Source organism: Phascolarctos cinereus, unplaced genomic scaffold (genome assembly GCF_003287225.1).
Source record: "Phascolarctos cinereus isolate Bilbo 61053 unplaced genomic scaffold, phaCin_HiC Scaffold_726;HRSCAF=1367, whole genome shotgun sequence".
NCBI lineage: Eukaryota > Metazoa > Chordata > Mammalia > Diprotodontia > Phascolarctidae > Phascolarctos > Phascolarctos cinereus.
The window spans coordinates 174,294,293-174,313,271 of NW_027556098.1; the positions used below are offsets into that span (position 1 = coordinate 174,294,293).

An 18,979-nucleotide genomic window follows, 5' to 3' on the forward strand; every position below is an offset into this window, starting at 1 on the left:
CCCCCTTTTTCCTCTCTTGTTGCCCAGGATGAGGTTCTACATATTCAGGGTACTTAGCCTCAAGTGCTAAGTGGCTGTCTGGTGGCTCTGTAGATTGTAGGGACCATTAAGTTCCTGTTTTTTTCTTCTCTAAGAGATGGCCTGTAAGGGAGGTCTTCCTACTTCACTGGGAGATTATGAGGAAAATGCTTTGCAAACCTAAAGTATCCTCCAAATGCAACATTTTTATTATGAGGTCTCATCAATATAGTAGAAGATGAAGACTCTGCCAACCAGGTTTTTCAGCCTAGAAAGAAAAGCAGGACTTAGCTCTTCCGTGTTGATCCATGAAGATTTATCTAGAGAGAGTCCGCAGTGTTCCCCTTCTGTGTGTGGAACAATGGATGGGAAAGCATATACCTAGAGCGTAAGGAGGTCTTTGTGGAGGAAAAGGTAGGGAAACTGTTAGAATGGGACAGAGAAGAAACTTATCTAGGTGTAGGGGACAGCAGAAGATGAGGTGACAGAGCAGCTGTATAGATAAGTTAGATAAGTTCAAGATCCCTAGAAGAGAGGGTCTTTCTATACTTACTTTTCTGGAGATGATTTGAACAACTAGTTAAGATTTTGACTGATGAGATTCTGACTGAATGAGGATATGCTGATATTCAACCCATCATTTATTTGCCTTTAGGGAGTTTGCCACAAGGTATTTGAGGTAATCTTTACCTAAAGCCTTTTTTTTTTATTGGACCAGGTGGAAGCAAGACTGAGTCTTGTTCTAGTAACCTGGAAGTTTGCCTCACCTTTTCTATAGAAATCATATTACCAGGAGTGTGGAGGCCTCACTAAAAAGGAACTTGACCTGTTAAGGAATTTTTTATCTGTCATAGAACCAGGAAATGATTAGAATAGACTTTGCATTAGGTTATGCTTGACCTATTTTATAATATATTAGATATGCAATAAGGTCTGGCAAAGTTGGAAAGTACACTAGATGTGAAATCAGAGAACTGGATTCAAATCCTGGTTCTGCTGCTTTTTACCAATGTGTTGTTGGATAATTCACATGCCTTCTCTGGCTCTATTTCCTCCTGTGTAAAGTGAAAGGGTTCAACTATATCAGTTCTTAACTTGGAGTCTGTAGATTTGGGTTTTTTTGTTTGTTTATATTTTGATAACTGTTTCAATATAGTTGGTTTCCTTTGTAACACTATGTACTTTATTTTATACATTAAAAAACATTATTCTGAGAAGGGGTCCATAGGCTTCATTGTATTGTCACAAGGGGTCAACAAGGAAGGTTAAGAACCCCTGGATTGATAAGATCCCTTTCTGTTGTAAATCCTTTTAACCTAACCTGAGAAATAAAAATAAAATCTATCTTCCTCCTTTGTTAAGTTTACAAACATTTTTTCTGATAGCTGAAAGGATTTAGCTGGACAGAGACAAACAAACCCTAGGAAACATATGTCAGGCATGTCGTCTTTACCCTCAAGCCTGCTGCTTGGTCTAGGAGGTGGGCAGGGCAGAAGTATATCAGTGCATACACAGTATCCATATTGCTTTTGCAAAGAATCTTGTACAAGCAGAATGGGAAAGCTAGAGGTAGGAGGGAACAATCCTTACCCTTGGTGAATTTCTAGTTGAATGGATAAGACAAAACACTTAGACCTATGTAAGTAAACATAGAAAATAGAAGCAAAGCACAGAGCTAGACAGAGACATAAGTGCCAAGTAATTAGGGCCTTTGAACATGGAATTAGAACAATTAACCATGGAATCATAACTTGGAATCAAATCCTGGTTCTACCACTTAGTAGCTATGTAATTATGGACAAGCCACTTCATCTCTCTGGGCCTCAGTTTCCTCATCTGCAAAATACTGGCACTAACCTACCTTGTTCTGAGGAAAGTGCTTTAGATGCCATAACTGGGAATTTGGGGAAAATGAGATGGGAGTGGAATTCTGGTGACTAAAACCAGGTAAGGTTCAACTGGGAGAATTTTGTGAGGTGGAAAGCCCAATGAATAGAAAGAGTCCTCAATTCAACAAACATTTCTTAGGTACCAGCTATGTGCCAGTCACTGTGGATGGCAAGACAAAAATGAAATAATACCTGCTCTTGAGGAACTTATATTCTACTGGGGGTAGATAGTATGTACACAAGTACATGCAAAGCAATTTCAAGGAGAATACTGGCTGAGGAGAAAGAATCAGGTAAAGGCACTGTGTGGGAGGGAGCAGCTAAGCTGTGGATGATAAAGTTTCTAAGAGGCAGTATAGAGGACCTCTTGTGTAAAAGCAAGAAGTATCATGTCACACTGTATAAGGGGATAGTGGAGGAGGGAAGCTAGTACATTTGACTAGTACAGAGATTTTGTGAAGGCGAGTAATATAAAATAAGACAATTAGGTGGGAGCCAGATTCTGGAGGACTTTAAATCTCAGGCTGAAAATTTTGTATTTTATCCAAAAAAATTATTTATAGAGAGCCATCAAAGACAAGAGGAAGGGGTGTCAGTCAGATCTAGGCTTTAGGAATATCAATTGGACAATTATATAGAGGTTGGATTGATGAGGGAGAGAAGACTAGAAGCAAGGAGACCAATTACAAGGTTTTTGTAACAGTCTAGGCATAAGGTCATGTGGTCCTGAACAGGGGCAGAGGCTGTGTGAATACTGAAAAGGGTGAATTGGAAAGTTGTAGAGATGAGAGCAACAAACCTTAGCAACTAATAGGATAGAGGGGTTGAGGGAGAGAGTCAAGGACGACCAAAGAACCTTTGTGACCAACCAGAAGGCTAAGCACAGCATCATAAAGTTTCAGGGAATCATGCATTTGGGGGAGAAATATAAATTTGGACTACCTCTCAATACGGTGGTAGAGGGGTAGCAAATAAGCAGCTATTAAGTGTCTACTATGCTCCAGGCACTGTGTTGAGCACTTGATAATATTAACTCATTTGATCTCAGGCAGGCAACTCAGTTCTCTCCCCACCCACCTAGTTTATCAAAAACCAAAGAAAATCACACTAGACTGAAAAATGACTTTTTTTAAAAAATGAGAAACTATAGGAGGTAACTCCATCTACCCTAGGACTGCCTAAGAATTCAACCAGAAGCCTCTGGGTAAAAGGGAATGGGTCCACCAGAAAAGCCAGTGCCCTCACTTAAACAAATTATAAACTTCCTAAAGTGACCAGAGACTACAAGAGGCACATGTAGCCCAAAAGCTTGCTCCGTATCCATAGACTGGGAGAGCTGAGAAAATCCTCGGGTGATCTAGAGCCTAAACCAGTCTGATCATGGCAACCCCCAGAGCCAGACATTCCAGGTTCAGGTTCTTAACACTTGGCATGTCCATCAAGTGAGGAGGAGCTCAATAAATAGTGCTATATGAATATAATGGAATGTTATTGCACCATAAGAGATGGGAAAAGAGGTAATTTCGGAGAATCCTGAGAAATAAGGACACAGAATAATGTAAACAGAATTAGAGCAATTTATATGATGATAATATAGTAAAGAAAAACAAATCTGACAGGCACTTTTGTGGTTTAAGTTTAGGTCAGGCTGTGTGTGTGTGTGTGTGTGTGTGTGTGTGTGTGTAGGGCATGCAACATTTGTAAGAGGCTAATTACAAAGAAAAACAATGTCACAGGTTTTCATGTTTATATGATCTGGTAGCAAAGACTCCATGTAGTGATTAGGAATTTCAAACATTCAGACATGCATCCAAATGGAATCACCTTCTTAGGCGGTGAGCTCTTCATCACCAAGGCATTCAAATAAAGGCTAGACGCGCAAGTATCAGTGATGGTCTGGCAGGGTTGGGGAGCATTCGGCCTTCAAGGCTACGTTTGGGCTTCTGGGTCCTTAGGGGAGGCCTTTTGACTAGATCTGGGTTTTACAGAACAGATCCTTTGATTAAGGGGATCTGTTCCGTGAGGTTTGGATTAGGTATTGGCCCCACCTCCCCCAACTTGAGGACCTGGAGGGCCTCGTGACCACAAGCTCCCCACCCCAGTAGAGATCATTCTACACTGGGTGATGAGTTAGATTGTATAGTCACAAAAGTGGAGAATATCATTGTAACAGCTCTAGGCAGCTGGGGGTGGATGCCCCAATACAGAATAGGGACTGTACCCTTCATTTATCTACTTTTATATAGAAAGTACTTAATAAATGCATCCTAAATTTAAAAAAAATTGGCTTAAGTATGATAATCAAAGAAAGCTGTGTCCTCAGAGGACCTACCTAAGATGAAGCATGTTATATTTTGATAAAAAATGTATTTCAATATAATTGGTTTCTTTTGTAACCCTATGTATTTCATTTTATACAGGGTGGCAGAGAAATACATATGTTTGGATATGGCTACTGTGTGAATTTGTTTTGCTTGACTATGTTTATTTTGTTACAAGGAATTTTTCTTCTTTCTGTCTTTAATTGGGGTAGAGGTTATCAATGATGATACCAAAAAAAAAGAAAAATGTTAGTCATTGATACAATTTTAAGAGTGTGCAAATTGAGTATAGAAAGAACAAAAAGGACAGTTTTGAAAGTAACAGTTTAGATTTGTTATACCCTTTTTTTTTTGTGAGACAATGGTGACTTTCCCAGGGTCACACAGCTAGTAAGAGTCAAGTATCTGAGGTCGTCCTGACTCCAAGGTCGGAGTTCTATCCACTGTACCACCTAGTTGTCCCATATTATATACTTTTTTTTTTAAAGTAAGAAGAATGGAAGAGATTCTTACTTTCATATACAATCTTCCTTTTGTGTTATTTGTATAGAGAAATGCTAATTTTTTTGGTGTATAAATTTGGAATTAAAAAAAAAGAAATATAATGAGTTCTGTTTGGGACATGTTGCCTTTGATGTCTATCCAGGCAGAGATGTCCAGCAAACAGTTGGTCATGTGGTTCAAGCAAAAGAATAGAGCTATGTACATATATATATGTATATATATATATATATCTGGAAGTTGAATAACAGCTGACATTTACATAGAGATTTAAAGTTTGCACAATGATTTACTTATGAACCCATGGGAGATAAATGAAATAGCATTTATTAAGGGCTTACTCTGTACAAAGCACAGAGGATAGGAATAGAAAAGTAAGGCAAAGAGCTTCTAATGGGGAAGACAACACTTCTAAGTTTCAAATTTGAGTCAAAGAGAAAAGTCCCATGGTTCTTATGGTGAAGCAGCAAAGCAGACGTAAAGCCAAGGATTTGAGTGGCAAGATCATTGTTTGCTGTGGCTAATGTAGTGCCTAAGGAAGCAGCTGCCACGTGGTATCTCCACAAAAGCGGCTTTGATAGATGATAGTTGTGGGTGCCCAAGGCTCTTGGGTTTGGGATCCTGGGCTTACCTTATTGGGGATCTGAAATGAGTTGGTGGTTGGGGTAACGGTAGTAGTTTGAATTGCCTGGCACATTCTTGTCTACCGCTTAAGAAGCCTTGACTCTTTAAGTTGTGTTCCCTTCCCTGCCCTAGGTAGAGAACACTAAGGGAGAAAGTCACAGAGATGGCAAAGAAAAGGACTCAGGACAGAGTTCTGAGGGACCCTCAAACCAATGATCCAGCAAAGGAGACTAAGGAGGAACCAGACAAATAGGACGCTGAATTTCACTTTATTTCTGGCTAGAAGTGAAGTCCTCTCAAGCCGATTCACGGCTTGCCTTTTTTATATTGGCCTAAGGGGTGTGACTGATTCCCATAGCCAATCACTAGATTTTTCCTCTGTGGGCTTAAAAGGAGATCATAGTTATGCACCCCACTACTGGGCCGAATTTGTAGTCCCTCCCAGTCTCTTGAGCAATCTCCATTCCCTCTGGATCCTCCCCTCTGGTTGAGAAAATATTGTAATTCTTTGAAGCCACCTCAATGAGGGATTTCAGATATGGTTTTCTTCCCCAGGAGCCTACAAACTAGTTAGGAACCTAAGAGCAATAAATGACAGCCTGTTAACAGTTAACTGTATGACTTCTGGATTCTCAGGGCCTCAATCCCTTCATGTGTGAAGTGAGGGGTTATAAAATCCTTTCTGTTTTACTTTTCCATGACTCTTAAGTGCTAAAATATTTGCCTATTAGCATCAACATTAGAGTCTGTATTTGAACTCAGGTCCTGTGTTTTTTCCACCATCCTAGCCTGGTGCCTAGAAGAGATGCTGCTGTGCTCAAAGAAAAGAGGGACCAAAGTAGTTGGAGAGTGCTTTCTGGATTTCTGTAAATGGGCCTTGAGTGAGGCTTTCATGTGTACACTTTGCTCAGATAAGAGGGCCTGGATATGGAAACGTAGCCCTCAGCTGCCTTCCAGAAGAACATGTTCCCCCCAACCCCAGCTACTCTTCCAACTACTAACCACTCCTTCAGGCCATAAACCTGTAGTCTACTCCCTAAATCCCCTGGGGATTAGGGACATAAACCTGAGAAACTCCAGTGCTTTCTAAGCCTCCCGAGGAGAGGTGCTGCGCTGTAGGGCTTGAGCCGACCTCATTGAAGCCTGCATCCCCGCCCCCTCAGGCCCCCTGGGGATCCGCCCGGTCCTGCTCTCCAACTTCTCGGACTCCATTGTTTACTGCGGGTTGGGTCACTCCCTTGACTAGTAGCTGGATTTATGAGTTGGGGGAAGGGGGCAAGAAGGAAGTAAAAGGAAGATGTTTAACCCCTTCTCCTCCCTTCTCCGAGAGAAGGGGCTGAGTGCCTAACCACACTCTCAGTGTTTTTTAGGATGAGATTATTAGAGGAAAGCAATAATCTAAGAAACTATTTTCAACAGGGGCTTCATTCTGCACCCCTCCTTACTCACCCCCTCCCTTAGTCTCCTGATAGGCAGTGAATACCCCCAATCCTATACTACTGGGGTTAAATCCGTATCTGAATCACTCTCCCCTGGTTCTCACGGCCAGGTCTGGACAGAGTATGTCCACAGTGCCCCCCTCCTTTGATTTCTGCTTGTGGATTGCAGGTGTCAGAGTCTTCTAAGAGTTGCTATTGATTGATGTTCTCATGGCGTTTACCCTACCACCACCCAAACTACCTAGTCCATACGGTTCCATAGGCAGGAGGTATTCCTATTGAAGTGTTTAGCCAGACTAAGGACATAATTCAAAAGCTGAACCGACACCAGATTCCTCCCAGGGCCCTCACACCTGGAAACAGGATTCGAAGATACGGGATCTCTATACATAGCTGGAGGAGGCAAAGCGTTCAATATAGCGCATCCTGCCGCCCCCCCCCCCCGCCTCCTCCCAGTTTCATCCCCTGGCTTCCCACCTTGGCCAGGATACCTCACATCTAATCCCACCTCCCTTCTTTAGTTCCTCCATTTGACCCTGCCATGGGACGCCCCCCATCCCTGCTCCAGACCAGAAGGGGGCATGGAGAAGTGACGGAGTGCAGGGATAAGTGGCTCCCGAAGGCGGGTAGAACTTTGCTAGCGCCCTGGCTCCCTCCGGGTCAGCGAGGTCCCGCAGGGATGTGACCTCAGGCAGGAGAGGAAGGGGCGGGGGTCGGGGACAGTGGAAGGCAACTCTGAAGGTTGCACCGACTCCCGCTGGTGTGCGTGGAGATGCGGGGCGTGCGCACTTCCCCCCATCCCAGATTGGGGAGGTGAGTGACACCGCCTCCTCGGAACCCCCAGCCCCCGCCCGATGCGGGCTGCCTCCCCAGGGCTCCCGGCTCCGCCGAAGCCCCGCCCGGTCGGGCACGGCCCCTTTAAGGCGCGGTGGGGGCGGGGCGTCGGCGGTGTTGTCAGTGTCAGCTCTGCGCACGCAGCCCTCCCCGCGCCGGCCCGAGCCCCCGGAGCCCCCCGATCGGAGCCCGAGCCTGCTCCGGCGGAGCCAGCGCGGCAGGCAGGAGGCGAGCAGGCAGGCAGGCCGGGGGGGGGGCGCGGCAGAGGGAGAGAGAGCCCGGGCTGAGCCGCCGCCGCCGGCCCGCTATGTGACCGGGCGAAGCGAGAGAGCCCGGCTCCAGCGAGAGCGAGAGCGAGCCCGGCGCCCGGGCCCCCGCCCCAGCTGCCTCCGAACCCTAAGAAATCCCGGGCTCCAGCCGAGCTCCGCGCGCAGCCGAGCCCGCTCCCGCCCCCGCTCACCGGCCGTAGGGCTGCCCGGACCATGCTCCCTCGGGGAGGCTGCTGAGCCCAAGCCGGGGCGGCGCGCGGAGCATGGATCCGGGCTGGGGGCGGCGGGACGTGGGCTGGGCGGCTCTGCTGCTCCTCTTCGCCGCCTCGCTGCTCACCGTGGCCGGCTGGCTGCTGCAGTACGCCCGAGGCGTATGGCTGGGGCGAGCGTGCCGTGGCCGGGGGCCGGGGCTCGGGGTGGCCGAGCCGGGGGGGGTCGCTACGAGAGCTGGGAGTGTGGCGCTCCCTGTTGCGCCTACGGTCTAACCGGGCCGGCGTTCCGGAGGAGCCAGGTGTCCGGGGCCTCCTGGCTTCACTCTTCGCCTTTAAGTCTTTCCGGGAAAACTGGCAGCGAGCTTGGGTGCGAGCGCTTAATGAGCAGGCCTGCAGGAATGGGGTAAGTCGGAGGGGGTCCTGGGGGCTTGGTTCTACTTTCCCGTTCGGAGCAGCAGGGCTGTTCAGGTGCACCAAAAGCAGGTCTCGTGTGTGTGTGCGTGCGTGTGTGCGTGCGTGCGTGTGTGTGTGTGTGTGTGTGTGTTGGCGTACCCCTCAGCCCTCCCCTCCACCCCTAAATCCTCCACCTAGGAGAAGGGGGTGTGGGTGAAGGTGAGGGGGTACAGGGACCGCTCTATGCCCCCAGTCACCGGTCCCCGTGGGTGGGGGAACCTTACTGCTCCAAAACTGGCAGAGAAGTTGCTGTTCTCATAGCAACGCTAATCCCCTATGTTCAGGGAGCTGCTTCTCCACCTGGAGCTATGGTGGTGGTGGTGGTGGTGGTGGTGCTGGTGCTGGTGATTGGGGGGTGGGAGGGTTGCAGGTTGGATAGGAAGCACCGAGCTACCTTAGGAATCTACCTGGTTGCTGCCATCCTCTCCCCTGCCTCCAGCAGGCACTCTCCATGTCCCAAATTCCTGACCTTCCCTCCAAAATCTAGAGCTACCTGCCTCCTCCCTACCAGTCTTAGCTCTTTCAGTCCTTCTGTCATTTTCTATATAGATAGATGGATGGGTTTAGAGGGGAGTTGTTCATATGAGATGCTTGGGACCCAATTGGATCTGACCCCTGAGGGTCAGTCAGAGGCTCTAATCTGGCCAGGGATCAGTTCATGTCCCCAGGATTGCACCATGGGACATCTGACCACTAAGGAAGTGGGGCAGAAAGCATTTGTCACGAGACTGGGGTGGAGAGGGCTGGACTTCCCTCCTCTGGAGCCCCTTACCAGCCCAGCCCAAACATTTTGTTTCCACCCCCCCCTTTCCACCTCCACCCCTTAAGAACATTAGCTCAGGTCCTAGAAGGGATTCCTCATTAAACTAGTAGTCCTGTCCCTCTTCAGTTCCCTTAATAGATCTGAAGGATTAGCAGCTACACAGACTTGTTATATTTCCCTCTTGTGCCCTTCTAGGGTCAAGGGGGCAGTTGACAGTCCAAACCTTGACCTCTCCCTCCTCTGTGCCCAGCTCAATGCACCTTGTACTCAGGTGAAGAGAGGTTTCTCTAAGATTGCCAACTCAGCTGAACGTTGAATTCCCCTAGTTGTCGGGAGTCTGGGGCCCTGAGCAGCATCCATCTGCCTTTAGTTGGTGGGTCTAAGCCAGGAATGGGGGGAGGCTGCCGGATCAGAAGCACTTACTGACTTGTTTTGCCAGGCAAATGAGCTCTGGGGATTTGCTCCCTTTGCCATTAAGTGCTAGGGAAGGAGCCAACTTGGGCCCCTCCCCCAACCAGTTAGCTCTTCCTGGCCTGTACCCCTTCTTGAACCCTGGATGAGCCTACCATCTACAGTGTCCCTATCCCAGTCCTGCTGAGCTATGGGTGATTTAGGAGCCAGCTTTTCCCAGGTTTGAGCTAAGGAGCTTTCTTCTTAATCTCACCCTGTGTCTGGCTGGAAGAATTAGCTCATATCCTGGGCCCCTTAGGGACTTGAACCCTATGTGCTGGCTGTTCTTCCTGTCCTGTCTGCCCCTCAGGGCCATGCCTAGCTCGGTAGCTATTGCTGGTCTTAGGACAAGACTATTTTCTCAAAACCTCTCTATTTCTGACACTTAGTTTCTCTTCCCCTCCCTTATCCTTAAAAAAAAAATTCCAACCCCACCCCCATGTGTCAGCCTGAAACATTCCACCCAATAGATTTCTATCCTCAGTACAAGCCCTAGGCTTCAACCACTCCTTTCCCAGCATTTTGTTATTTAGGAATAATGTTTGTAAACTTTAAAGCAATCAATAATTATGAATTATTGTCATTATTATTGCATCCTGGTCCCCTCTCCCTGGGTTTTATTATTTTTTTTTTAAAGAGGATAATCGGTAGCCTTCTTTGCTTGGGGTTGGGGAGAATGAATTTCAGGGTGAACAGGTGTTTCTGTCACCTGGGCCCTGCTTCCCCCCCAGCCTCTTTTTGCAGAAGTGACATCAACCAGGCCCCCTGGTGGGGAGGGGTTTTTAGAAGGAAGAGCTCCCTCTATCCAGGTCTTGGTCCAGGGGGAGGCCAGGAGCCAACTCTGCAGCTGAAGTGACCGCAGCTTCCAGGAACCTGGCCAGATAGAAACAGACCAGTTCTGATGGGGGTAGGGTCAGCTCCAGAGAGCCTGACCCTCCTCTCAACCCCTAATTATTTTTCTAGAGCTCCATCCAGATCACTTTCGAAGAGATCCCCCAACTTCCACCCAGTGCTTCTATCAGTCATGTGACCTGCGTGGACCAATCAGAGCACAGCATGGTGAGGGGTAGGCTAGTGCTTGGGTGGGCCATAGGATGAACTCCTCGAGTCCTATCAGTCAGTTCTCTCTTCCTTTCCTTTTGTTCCCTTTACCTGTTGAATTCTAGTCCAACTCATATGCCACCTCCTCCAGAAAGCCTTCCATAACAACCCTCTCAATACCCTTCCTCCTCCCTCCATCTCACATCACAATGCCTTTTGCTTTTTGTCTCTCTGATGAGATAAAAAACGATCATGTTGTTATCCATGTATGTATCCTATCTCTCCACTAGACTTTCCCAGAGCAGGGACCATGACTTAGCTAAACTTCGTCTTTCCCCCCAGTGCCTAGCACAACTCTGGGCTTGAGGTAGTGCTTGTGGCAAAGTTCTGGGGTTTCCTCTAGTTCCCCAGAGATCTGTGATAAGGAGGGGGGAAGGATCTGTGTTGAAATGTGTGCCCAGATAGAGAAGCTAGAGAGGGGGCCTGAAGCTTCTTCATGCACCTGTCTCAGGTCCTTCACTGCCAGCTATCTGCCGAGGAGGTTCAGTTCCCAATCTCGGTGACCCAGCAGTCCCCAGCTGCCGTCTCCATGGAGACCTACCACGTCACCCTGACTCTTCCAGCACAGGTAGAAGGGAAAGGGAGAAACTGGGGACTAGGCATAAGGAGAAGAGAATGAGGTTGCCTCAGGTTTTGAGGTTTCAATCATAATCTCCTTTTGGGAATGGAGACCAGGAAAATGATCTGGAGAGAAGCGATAGGGGATGGGCAAGCACTGTGTGCCTCCTCTACCTTCCCCCCCCCCCCAATTCTATCCCTAGTTGGAGGTCAAGCTGAAAGAAATGGCCAATGAGGGGTTGCTGGTATCCTGGGCCTTCAAAGACTGTCCTGAGCTAAACATGACTGTTTCTCCCAAGCTGCAGGGGAAGGAGGTGAGTAGATTGGGGTTGGGGGGAAGCAGGTAAGGTGGTGGAGAGTAGTTGGGGCAAGGTGGGAAAAGACTAAGTGAGATAGAAGGCTGGAATGGGTTGAGAAAGCCTGGAGGATTGAATAAGAGGGGACCAAGGGAAAGTGGATTAGAGAGAGGGGGGGGATTAGGAGGTAGCTGAGGAAAATCTCAATGGAGAATCAGGGATAGCTAAGGGAGAAGGCAGCTAGGTGGTACAGCTAGGAAAGAGTGCTGGACCTGGAGTCAGGAAGACCTGAGTTCAAATCCTCCTGCAGACTAGCTGTGTGACCCTGGGCAAGTCACTTCACCCTGTTTGCCTCAGTTTCCTCATCTGTAAAATGAGCTGTAAAAGGAAATGGCAAACCCCTCCAATATCTTTGCCAAAAAAACCCCAAATGTGGTCAGTCAGACACAACTGAACAAAGGGAAGAGGGCGAGGGGGCTGTCATTCCTTACCCTCTCTTTACCTGCGTTGCAGAGAAGTGAGGAGCAAGTAGATCTGTCTACTGTTGAGGAGTTGATTAAGGTTACCATTGTCAGTACAGAACCTGCCATGATGGTGAACCTCCGGGCTTGTCCAGCTCCGGGGGGAACGGTGAGTAGACACCTGAGGAGATCAGGCCGAAATCATGGGCTGGATCCTGTAATCTCTCCTACTGGGGACTTTTAACATCTCCTTTCCCTTTCCAACTGTTCTTAGGTATCCTGTGAGAAGCCAGCCACAGGGCCCCCAGTTCAACCAGCTGCCCCCAAACCCATTCGGCTTCTGTTACGGCAGCTAAGAGCAACCCATTTAGGTGGTGAGACAGAAGGCGAGTCAGGAGGTGAGACAGGAGGTGAGTAATTGGAGTGGGGGAGGAGCTGTTGGGGCAACTGAAGTTCTGATGTTATATCTTTAAACCAGTTTTCTTCCTTCTTCACTCTTCGACTTTTGCTCTTTTTAGTATGGTTGAAATGTTTTGAGTTAGGGGTCTGATCCTGGCTTGTAATTTTTTTTTTTATAGCTGTGTTATCTTGGGCAAGTCACTGCCTTGTGGAGACTCTCAATTTCCTCACCCTCTATGGTCCCTTTCAGCTGTAAATGATCTTTGTTCCTGTCTAGTCTCTGACTTTTGACCTCTGGTTCCCTTTCAGAAAATGGGGAGCTATGCTGTGTGGCGGAGCTGGACAGCCCTCAGCAGCAGAAGTGGACAAAACCAGTACAAGCTGCTCCAGACGTTGAGTGGATGGAAGAACTGGCTCTGTAAGGAATCTTATAACTAACTCTCTTTCTCCCACATGACATTGCATGTTGTCCTAACATCCTGAAGCTGCCTCCAGGAGATGACCCTGGTCAACTGCCCTTAACTTAATGGGACCCTGGGAGGGTGATGGCTCCAAGACAGGGAGGAGAGGGGTTGCTTAAGAGGATACAGCTTCAGTAATCTTCCCCTGACTCTTTCCTTGACCCACAGGGAAATAGGTCCCCAGAGCCGGGAGCTGACACTGAAGGTGCTAAGGAGCTGCAGTGTTGGAGACAGTGAGTGTGCATGGGGGAGGGTGTCCTGGGAGTGGGCTGAGGTGGACCTGGGCATCACTTACCACCCCACCCCTCCGTTTTCTGCAGATGTACTTTTGGGTCACACCACACTGCCTGTGGGCTCCCCATCCAGGCAGACATCCAGAAGGCAGCTATGTCCCCTGACTCCTGGGCCAGGAAAGATCTCAGGACCAGCTGCTACTCTAGCAGTAGAGGTGAGAAACTGACCCCCCTGGTGGGGTGAGGCAGCGTCCATAGGGGGGGGCCATCAGGATGGAGGGTGGCACCCTGATGCCTGTTTTCTGTGTTCTCCCTTTTCCTGGTAGCTCTTATATGAAGAGGGCTCCCCTGGGAACCTGAGTAGCCCAGCCCCACCCACCCCACGACCCAGCATCACACCCACCAAAAAGATCGAACTGGATCGTACCATCATGCCTGATGGCACCATTGTCACCACAGTGACTACTGTCCAGTCCCGGCCTCGGGCTGATGGCAAGCTAGGTAATGAAGAGGCTTGGGAAGGAACAGGAAGCCCTCAGAGACAGTGGTCAGTTAAGCTTGACCTTAGCCTTCAGCGGACCCTGAACTCCAAGGTGGCTTCTGACTTCAGTGTGGTGGCCTCTCTAGCATCACTCTCCCTTGTCTCTGTCTCCCCCTATTTGGGCACACAGTCTCCAGTCCCTTCTGTGTTCCATTTTACCTTTTACTCCCTGTCTCCTTTATTCCTTCTTCATTCTCTTCAGTCTCTTCACTCGTCTTTTCTCCAGTCTCCCTGTCCACCTTCTGGGCCTCTGCGGTCTCTGTCCATACACCACTGGGTTTCTTTGCCTCTTCCTTCTCTCCTAGCACCCGCATTTCCTTTCTCTGGCCCTGCGCTACTTAGTACCTTTAGTGTTTACTTACCTAGAAAAGTTATATGTGTGTGCAGGGGATGCCTGAGGGTGCTCTCAACCCATTGATCTTTCTCCTTATCTGTAGACTCCCCCTCCCGCTCCCCGTCCAAGGTGGAGGTAACAGAGAAAACCACAACCGTGCTGAGTGAGAGCAATGTCCCCAGCAGCGCCTCCCCCAGCAGCAGCCGTGAGTGTTGGGGCGGGGGGAGCGCAATGGTTTGTGTTCAGGGACCACAGTGGGAGGCTGCAGGGTAGGCGGCAGTGCCGTAGAATGATGCCAACACCCAGGCACCAGATATCAAAGCAACTGAGATCTGGGCTGGGAGAGTCCTGTTCTCATGAAGGACTCTTGGATCTAGATGACAAGGAGCGCTGATAGGTATATACTTTCTGGCAGGGGACAGCCACCTTTCCAATGGCCTGGACCCTGTGGCAGAAACGGCAATCCGGCAGCTGACAGAGCCCAGTGGACGGCCAGCTAAGAAGACCCCCACCAAGCGTAGCACCCTCATCATCTCTGGTGTCTCCAAGGTGATGAGACCCTAATGGGGTCACCATCTTCTCTCTCCATGCATTTGCACTGGATGCACCTTGTCAAGGCTTTCCCTCCCAAACAACTCCCAGAATCCCTGGTTTCCTTTAAGACTCATATCAAGTACCACATTATCCAGAAGGCCCCCACCCCCATCCCCAGGTGCTAGTGCCATCCTCTCCAAAATTACCTTTCTTCTACTCTGAATTTATCTTGTAGATCCTGATTTATATATGTTTTTGTCCTTCTCCTCCCATTAGAATGTAAGCTCCTATTTTTACTTTTTCTTTATATCTCCAGTGCTTAGCACAGTGCCTGGCATAAAGAGAAATTGCCTGATAAATGTTTTTTTGATTTATTAATTGACTGGCAAGGGTATCCTGCCAGCCTCTGATGGCCTGTCTCTCCTGCCCAGGTTCCCATTGCCCAAGATGAGTTGGCATTGTCCTTGGGTTATGCAGCCTCTCTGGATGCCTCAATGCAGAGTGAGGCAGAGAGCAGTGGGGACCCCTCTTCACCTCCCCTAGATCCTCCAGCCATGTCCCCTGGACCCCTGGAGGCCCTGTCCAGTCCAGCAGGTACTCAGGAGACAGATGAGACAACTCGCTCAGACATTTCAGAACGGCCTTCTGTGGATGATGTGGAATCGGAAACTGGTTCTACGGGAGCCTTGGAGACCCGAAGCCTCAAGGACCACAAAGGTGAGGAGAGGGAAGAATGACTCTCCCAGCTTCTTCTTTGGTGCCCATGGGTCGGTGACCTGGGATCCATTCATTAGACACCCAGGGGCAGATTGGCCACAGCCCCATCTGCCAGACCTTATCTTACGTAGATCACCAGGTGCCCTGTGCAGCACACAGAGGGCTTCCTCAGAGGCTAGCATCTAACAGCTCCAGCTAGTTCCTTCTTCTCTCTGAGCCTGTTTTCCATGCCTCCCCACAGGTTCAGGACTACCGTTTGATCTTAATTCCTCTTCTTCACCAGTTTCTCTTCTCCCTTAGGTTTCACTCCAGTTTTTGTTCTCTGTCTGTCTCTCCCTCACTTTGACCTTCAGTCCTGCCCATCCCATACCCCACTGTCCCTGAGGACATCAGAATTGCCACATAGGGTGAGACAAAGAAGGATTCCAGACAAGGATTGTTTGTGGAAGTGAATGGTTGTCTTTGTCCTGAGCCTCAAAGGGCAGGGGCTTACCAGAAAGCATCCTGGTTCCCCTTCTTGACTCATCCGTTCCACATAGCTGTTGTCTAGCTTTAAGCGTTCTGTGAATTCATCTAAGCCTTCAGGAGCCTCTTCACGTGTTTAGTCTCTGCTCCAGCTTGGGATAATGAGCTCTTATTTAAGTTGATTGTTTCCTGTGTCAAGTAGGGCTTCGTAAATTGGTCCTGAATTACCTCTTTTCAAGCTTTATGAGACTCCTGCCCAAGTCAACAATCCAACAAGCATTAAGCACTTAAGATGTAGAGTGCCTTGCTAGGGGCTTGGAGTCCAGTGTAGACCCTGCTTTGACATATATCCTGTATTCCAGTACTGAGGGGCATGCGACGTGTGAAAATTGAAAATCATTGTAATTCAGAATGAAGTGTTAAGATCCAAAGAGAAGAAAGCTTGAAAAAGGAAAGATTTTAACCTCCTCGAGGGCCCGGACCATGTCCGACTTATCTTTGTAGTTGTTGTAGGGACTATGAATTACCCAGAGTAGGGGACCACAAGAAGTTATGTTGAATGGAAAATCACGTCCAGCTGGAGGAATTGGAGAAAGCTTCCCAGAAGAGATGACCTGTGGGCTGGACCTGGAAGAGTGGTTGGAGTGGGGGTGGGCAGAGAACAAGTGTTCACTCTATGTGCCAGGCACTGTGCTAGGCACTTCCCAAATGTTTTCTCCTTTTTTCCTCAGAACAACCAAGTAAGGTAGGTGCTGTTATTATTCTCACTTTACATATAATAATAATAATAGCTAAAATTTGTATAGTGTCTAATTATGTGCCAGGTACTTTGCTAAGCATTTCTTACAATTATCTTGTTTTGATCCTCACAGAACCTCGGGAGGTAGGTGCCATTATTATGCCCATTTTACAGTTGAAGAAACTGAGGCAGAGAGGTGAAATGACTTGCCCAGGGTCACACAGCCATTAAGTGGCTGAAGCTGAATTTGAACTGAGTTTTACTGACTCCAAGCCCATCTGCCTCTATAGTATAGTATAGAAGCAGTATAGGAAAAGGCTAGAAATCAGACTATAGACGGCTAGACAAAGAGAGTTTGAATTTAACTCTGTTTAATTTAGCCAACATTTATTAAGTGAGTACTATAACCCTTGCCCCCAAAGAATTTGCCATCTAAGGGGCAGCTAGGTGGCACAGTGGACAGAGCACCAGCCTTGGAGTCAGGAGGACGTGATTTCAAATCCGGCCTCAGACACATAACACTAACTGTGGGCAAGTCACTTAACCCCAATTGCCTAAAACTAAAAAAAAAAAAATTAAAAAAAAGAGTTTACCATCTACTCTCATGGCATAGGTGTTCACTAATAAGCATAACATGACATAAGGTAAGGCAGAGTGTGATGGGAGCCAGGGGAGATCTGGACCAAGGAGAGAACACTTTACTTAACAGGCAGTAGGGAGCCATGGAAGGATCTTGAACAATGTCATGGCCTGTTGTGGGGATGTCACCCACCATCCTGGACCCCTTTGTCAGCCTTCGTCTTTCTAGCCTGAAGAGCTTGCATTCCTACACTGACTCCCTCCTGAGCTTCAGGGTTTGATGCTGCATAAGGGATTCCAAGTCTACCTTCGTTTTGGGGACGGGAAGGATGTTCTCCAATGTATTTCCAGTTCTAGCCCTGGGGATGCCCAGGACCTTCTCGGCCACAGCCCTAGTCTGTGTGCATGTGTTTAGGATTTTATCCTTCCTTGCCCAATCCTGTGTACTTGTTTCTCTCTGGACTTCTTGGGTCTCAGTGTGCTCTCTTCCTTCCCTGCACAGTGAGTTTCCTTCGAAGTGGGACGAAGTTGATTTTCCGCCGGCGACCACGACAGAAGGAGGCAGGACTGAGCCAGTCACACGACGACCTGTCCAATGCAGCCGCCATGCCCAGTGTCCGAAAGAAGGCTGGCAGCTTCTCCCGGCGCCTCATTAAGCGATTTTCCTTTAAATCCAAACCCAAGGCCAATGGCAGTCCCAGTCCCCAACTTTGAGCATCTCCCAACTACCACAGGACCAGGAAAGGGCTGAGATTTCAGCCCTGCCCTCCCCCTACCACACCTCCTACCAGCCCCTTGGCAACCTGGGCTGGGGGCAGTCTTCTGGATGCTGGGAACCCCTCCCAGTCTTGGGCTTTGGGGCCAGTTTTCTGGGTCCTCATGATGAGGGCTAAGAGTGTCAGACATCCAATTCCGAGAACTGAGAAGAGGGTAGTTAAGGGCAGGGAGCATGCAGGAGGGCTCTGTCCTGGTACACATGGGCTGCACCCAGAACTCGGTGCCTACTGATGATGTTGTCCCCTCATAGGAGTCCCAGGATGCCCAGCCCCGCAAAGTTTCCCTCTCCCTTTATTTATTCTATTTATACGTGTGGTCTCTGACCCTTAGTGGGCTGGGGGTTGAGTGAGAGGACAAAAGAGGGCCTTGTTCCCAGGTGCCCTTTCTTTCTTGCCCCGGGATAGGGCATTTTCCTTTGGCCTGGGGTATCTAGGCCTCAGATCATCACTCAGACCAGCACCAATGTCTGCCCTGTGGTACATTGGCAGCTCATAGGAAGCCGGGCCGGTGCCCGGGATGGGGGGCAGGTCTTCCCCCCCCCTCCCCAACACCCTCCCTCTTTATTACTGTTTTTGTACTTGATGCCTTCTCCATAGGCAGAAGGAAGGAGCCAGGGGCCAGGCGGGAACTTTCCCCAGGCCAGTATCAGCCATGACTGGCTTTTATTTAAGGAATGTGTGATGAAGGAGGACGCGTTAATTCTGCACCTTTGTGAATTTCAGGAGACAATGATTTCCATTGCTGTGTGATGGCCTGGAACTTAACTTATTGAATTAAAATTAAATTGGAGTTTACAAAAACCAGTAGTCAGTCTTCTGTGAGTTGGGAGAGGGAGCCATTAGTGGGAGGAAAGGGGTGGCCAGGCTTAGGGAGGCTAAGAGGGGCTGGCATTTGGTGGCATTTGTGTGAGGCTCATCTGTAAAATGCCTGATGGGTAGGAGGACCATTGAAGCATGAACTAGGGAAAGGGGAGGCAGGAATTTCCCTCCACATCCCTGCAGCCAGCTGGAC

The 18,979-nt window shown here is 48.6% G+C and overlaps 1 protein-coding gene across 1 annotated transcript; it reads left to right on the forward strand.

Moving 5' to 3' along the window:
- Positions 1-8,072: 8,072 nt before the first annotated feature.
- Positions 8,073-18,768, forward strand: C2CD2L (C2CD2 like). The gene is given in 15 exon segments (XM_020984820.2): positions 8,073-8,323; positions 8,325-8,510; positions 10,737-10,832; positions 11,326-11,442; positions 11,636-11,746; positions 12,242-12,358; positions 12,464-12,599; positions 12,898-13,006; positions 13,218-13,282; positions 13,370-13,497; positions 13,609-13,783; positions 14,261-14,362; positions 14,573-14,706; positions 15,123-15,408; positions 17,694-18,768. Coding segments are annotated over 15 exon segments (2,139 nt in total). The 5' UTR covers positions 8,073-8,158; the 3' UTR covers positions 17,906-18,768.
- Positions 18,769-18,979: the final 211 nt, after the last annotated feature.